The sequence below is a fragment of the Macrobrachium rosenbergii genome, chromosome 45 (assembly GCF_040412425.1).
Source record: "Macrobrachium rosenbergii isolate ZJJX-2024 chromosome 45, ASM4041242v1, whole genome shotgun sequence".
Taxonomy (NCBI): Eukaryota; Metazoa; Arthropoda; class Malacostraca; order Decapoda; family Palaemonidae; genus Macrobrachium; species Macrobrachium rosenbergii.
In genome coordinates, this window is record NC_089785.1 from 26,290,207 (window position 1) to 26,295,206 (window position 5,000).

General features: G+C 44.1%; 1 protein-coding gene across 1 annotated transcript in view; it reads right to left on the reverse strand.

Annotated features, from left to right (window-relative positions):
- Nucleotides 1-5,000, reverse strand: part of LOC136829825 (protein O-mannosyl-transferase tmtc2-like) — a 93,148-nt gene that overhangs the window by 16,586 nt on the left and 71,562 nt on the right. The window contains exons 4-6 of the mRNA XM_067088778.1: nt 3,586-4,300; nt 2,030-2,909; nt 1,314-1,529 (exon numbers count right to left, since the gene is read on the reverse strand). Coding sequence (XP_066944879.1) covers nt 1,314-1,529; nt 2,030-2,909; nt 3,586-4,300 — 1,811 coding nt within the window. The remainder of the gene's footprint in view (nt 1-1,313; nt 1,530-2,029; nt 2,910-3,585; nt 4,301-5,000) is intronic.

Genomic DNA, 5,000 nt, shown 5'->3' on the forward strand with positions numbered 1-5,000 from the left:
TGTGGATGAAACCTGTATAGATTACATCCATAACAGAGAGAGAGAGAGAGAGAGAGAAAGAGAGAGAGAGAGAGAGAGAGAGAGAGAGATCTGTAGGTGAAACCTATATAGGTTATTTCCATAACAGAGAGAGAGAGAGAGAGAGAGAGAGAGAGAGAGAGAGAGAGAGAGAGGGAGAGAGAGAGAGAGATCTGTAAATGAAACCTTTACAGATTACTTCCATAACAGAGAGAGAGAGAGAGAGAGAGAGAGAGAGAGAGAGAGAGAGAGAGAGATCTATAGATGAGACGTATAGACTGCTTCCATAACACAGGGGAGAGAGAGAGAGAGAGAGAGAGAGAGAGAGAGAGAGAGAGTGGAACTAAGCATCATCATTCTTCTTATAATCTCAATCATTATCCGAATCTTATCCAAGATCATCTCCAGATATTCTGATTTCATCATCATTGCTCTCTCTCTCTCTCTCTCTCTCTCTCTCTCTCTCTCTCTCTCTCTCTCTCTCTCTCCAATATTGGCCCAATAGTGATTACCGAATTATCGAATTATAATGCAAAGTTAATTCCCGAGTTGGAACGTAAAAAAAAAAAATCCAAAATCCTTTCTTTTTTTCAGTTTTTTTTATTAAAATCATCTAAATCCTCTAAAATAAATTAGTGACCTTGACCTAAGACCTTTGAAGGTCAAAGATGATTTAGTTAATTAGTAAGGAAACTTTTTTGTGATTTATTGGTATAATAATAATAATAATAATAATAATAATAATAATAATAATAATGGAAGGTTTGACCTTTTGACCTGTGACCCCAAAGGTCAGTTAGAGTTAATGGACAGACAGACAGACAGAGGATAAGATAAAAGGACTAATGGTAAATATGATAAATGAGATAATAATAATAATAATAATAATAATAATAATAATAATAATAATAATAATAATAATAATAATAGTAATTATTATTATTATTATTATTATTATTATTATTATTATTATTATTATTATTATAATCCCTCTATAATCATACAGAATTATGGCACCTTCTTCACCCCCTCAGGGACGGTACGTACCGTCCAAGGACCCAGGACCAACCGCCTAAAATTCCCCCCTTTTTTAAAATAGACACAAACTGAATTCCACTTCATTACTAATAATAATAATAATAATAATAATAATAATAATAATAATAATAATAATAATAATAATAATAATAATAATAATCTCTATACCATCTTGCATAATTATGGCACTTTTCTCACGCCCTTGGGGACGGCACGTACCGTCCAAGGACCCAGGACCAACCACCCAAAACTCTTACCTTTGGGCGGGTTGACCTCGACTCCGGATCGGTAAAGGGCTTCGTCAGATCTCCAATCTTCGTTCCTCCTGACCGTTCGGGCGCCCATGAGGGCGAGGGTGACCGCCCACGCCACGGCGAAGGCCACCCTGAACCGCCTCCTCTCTGCCCTTCGTCTCTGGCGCCTGGGCGGAGCTGCTGACGAAGGCGCAGTAGAAGAAGACGGTGGTAGTACTACTGTTTGGTGGAGAAAGATGGTGGAAATGGGTCTTAGTTTTTTGTTGGTGGTGGCTGGTTGTTGGAGAGAGAGAGAGAGAGAGAGAGAGAGAGAGAGAGAGAGAGAGAGAGCGTGGAGAGCATATAATGAGATATTTAGGAAAGTTAGATATAGATTCAGGTGTGGAGAGAGAGAGAGAGAGAGAGAGAGAGAGAGAGAGAGAGAGAGAGAGAGAGAGAGAGGGGGGGGAGGTGATAACTAGAGAGAGAGAGAGAGAGAGAGAGAGAGAGGAGAGTAAGATAAATCAAAATATAAGATTAAACTAATGCAGACAATCAAGAGTAGAACAAAAATAAATATCTGACTCACATCGGGATCGAACCCAGGCCTGCCAATCGAAAGGCTGTGGTCCAGCTGGTATAGTGCGCCCTTGCCTTTCAACTGAAAGAACCTGGGTTCGATCCCGACGGGAATCAGATATTAATTAATATATATATTTATGTTAAAATTGAAATCTTACCATTCCTCTGTTGGAACTTCTCTCTCGCCACTTGACGCCAAAGGGCTTGCGCCCCCAGAGCCACCAGGAGGCAGGCGCCCATGGAAGGGATGTAGAGCACCCTCTCGGCCACGACGAAGCCCACGTAGGCCAGCAAATTCGACGCCGGCAGGAAGGGCACCACCAGGAGGCTCCATCCTAGGACGAAGTGGAGTTCCTCCCCGGGGGGCGTCACCATCGGGCGACGGTAGGAAGACAGTGTTTTCAGCCTGTGGTTTGGGTTATACGATGCCAGGACGCACGCAGAAGGAGGCGCTGCTGCTGCAGGAGAAGACGAGGAAGAGAAAAATGACGACGGAGGAGAAGGGGTGACGAAGACGATCTCCCCCTCTTCTTCTTCCTCCTCCTCTCTTTCTTCCCCTTCTTCCTCCTCTCCTTCAGCGCCTCCGGCGTGAGAGACGTTATTGTTGAGCACGTCGTGGTAAGCGTGGGGCGAGTAGTAACTGCTGCATCTCTTCGCCTGCTCTGCCGAGCAGGCGGCAGAACGGCGCGGCCGGTTCCCCCAGCAGGAGCGGAACGCCCTTGTTAAACCACACGCCAGGAGGACCCCCAGAACCAGCGTCTCGAGGTTAGCGCGGTCCGCCAGGGAGGTCACTAAGGGCACCGCTCCCATGGACCAGTCAAATGACAGAGTCGCAGGCCACAACAGCAGACGCCAGTGGACCGCCCACGTGTGGCTTATACTCAGCGCCCTCGTCAGCACGGAAGGGGCGTGGGCGGCCGGGTTGTCCGCGGGCGTGAAGGAGGGCGAGTGGGCGGTGATGCTCACGCGAAGCCAGATCAGTATCGCTGTTCCCAGGGTTCCCGGCCAGAGTTCCCTGATGAGGGCCAGGACCACAGGCTGTGAGGAGGTGAGATAGATTTGTCAGAGAAAACAGTCCCGTTTAACAATAATGTAAATTTTTCAGAGAGAACAGTCCAACAATTCAATAAAAAGGTGAATTTTTCAGAGAGAACAGTCCCACAAAACAGTAAAAAGGTAAATTTGTCAGAGAGAACAGTCCCACAAAGCAATAAAAAGGTGGATTTTTCAGAGATAACAGTCCCACAAAACAGTAAAAAGGTAAATTTATCAGAGAACAGTTCCGCAAAACAGTAAAAAGGTAAAATTTTCAGAGAGAACAGTCCCGCAAAACAATAAAAAGGTGAATTTGTCAGAGAGAACAGTCCCACAAAACAGTAAAAAGGTAAATTTGTCAGAGAGAACAGTCCCACAAAACAATAAAAAGGTAAATTTGTCAGAGAGAACAGTTCCGCAAAACAGTAAAAAGGTAAATTTGTCAGAGAGAACAGTCCCACAAAACAGTAAAAAGGTAAATTTGTCAGAGAGAACAGTCCCACAAAACAGTAAAAAGGTAAATTTTTCAGAGAGAACAGTCCCGCAAAACAATTAAAAGGTGAATTTGTCAGAGAGAACAGTCCCACAAAAAACAATAAAAAGGTAAATTTGTCACAGAGAACAGTCCCACAAAACAATAACAAATAAACATTACTTTATATATATAATATATCTTTACCTTATTCTTCGGCGTAGTTGACAAGACAGCTGCCGCATGCATGACTAAACCGACCCCCAACACCGTCACGCCCTGCTCCTTACACGCCATAGCCACGCCCGCACCGCCCACGCTCACGACCAGCCACGCCCACGGAGGGAAAGACGCCCACCACTTGAGGTTCTCCGCGCCCGCCCTTAGGAACGCCGGCTTGTGGGCGTGGTGACTCTCCCAACAAACGCAGGTATGACCGTGACATCCGATGACCACCCGCTTTCCCAGCAGCCCCGCCCACGCCCACCTCCTCCTCCTCTGCTGCTGCGTCGTCTCACTGCTGCTGCTGCTGCCGCCACGCCCTCGGAGGTAGTTCACGTAGGCGGCCAGGGCGAGGCAGAAAGCCAGGGCGGCTAGGAGCTCCGCCCGCCCCACCACGCCGGCGACGGCTTCCACGTGAATCGGGTGGGCGGCGAAGAGAGACCCCGCGCCCAGGCACGCCCACGGGCCGACGCCGACGTGGCGGAGGACACCTACGTAGGCGGCCGTGACGGCGGCGTGGAGGAGGACGTTAGAGGCGTGGAAGGGCAGGGCGGAGAAGGGGGCGGCGTTGAGCGTGGGCGTGAGGAAAGGCACTGGGAGCGAGGGAGGTGGGACGTTGCTGTGGCTTTCTTCTTCTTCTTCTTCTTCCATCTCCTTCTGCTGCGCCTTCGTCAGGAGGCCGGAGAACATGACGTTCCACCTGGGGGAAAGTTTTCTCAATGAAAATGTTCAACTGATAAATAATAAATGACTTGAAAGTTGATAAATAATATGGAAGTTGATAAATAATTTTAGTTGATACGTAATTTAGAAGTTGATAAATAATTTAGTTGATACGTAATTTAGAAGTTGATAAATAATTTAGTTGATAAATAACTTAGTTGATAAATATTTTAGAAGTTGATAAATACTTTAGTGGATAAATCATTTAGAAGTTGATAAATAATTTAGTGGATAATCATTTAGAAGTTGATATATAACTTAGAAGTTGACAAATAATTTAGAAGTTGATAAATAACTTAGAAGTTCATAAATAATTTGATAAATAATTTAGAAGTTTATAACTTAGAAGTTGATAAATAACTTAGAAGTTGATAAATAATTTAGAAGTTGATAAATAATTGAGAAGTTCATTAATAATGTAGAAGTTGAAACAGACTACAAAGTTAATTGAGGGAGAAAAAGTTCCCTATTAAAACAAAACTGTTCAAAAAACACACGAAATATTTTGGAGATTTCCCAAATAAATATTTCAACAGACAAAAAAAACTAAGTCTGTCGTGTGACCCAGACACTGCGGAAGAAAGAAGGAAAGCAAAAAAAAAATAATAAAAAAAAAACATTCCTGACCGCAAGTGGTTTTTCTTTATTACATTTTTTTAGGTCAAAACTCTGAATGA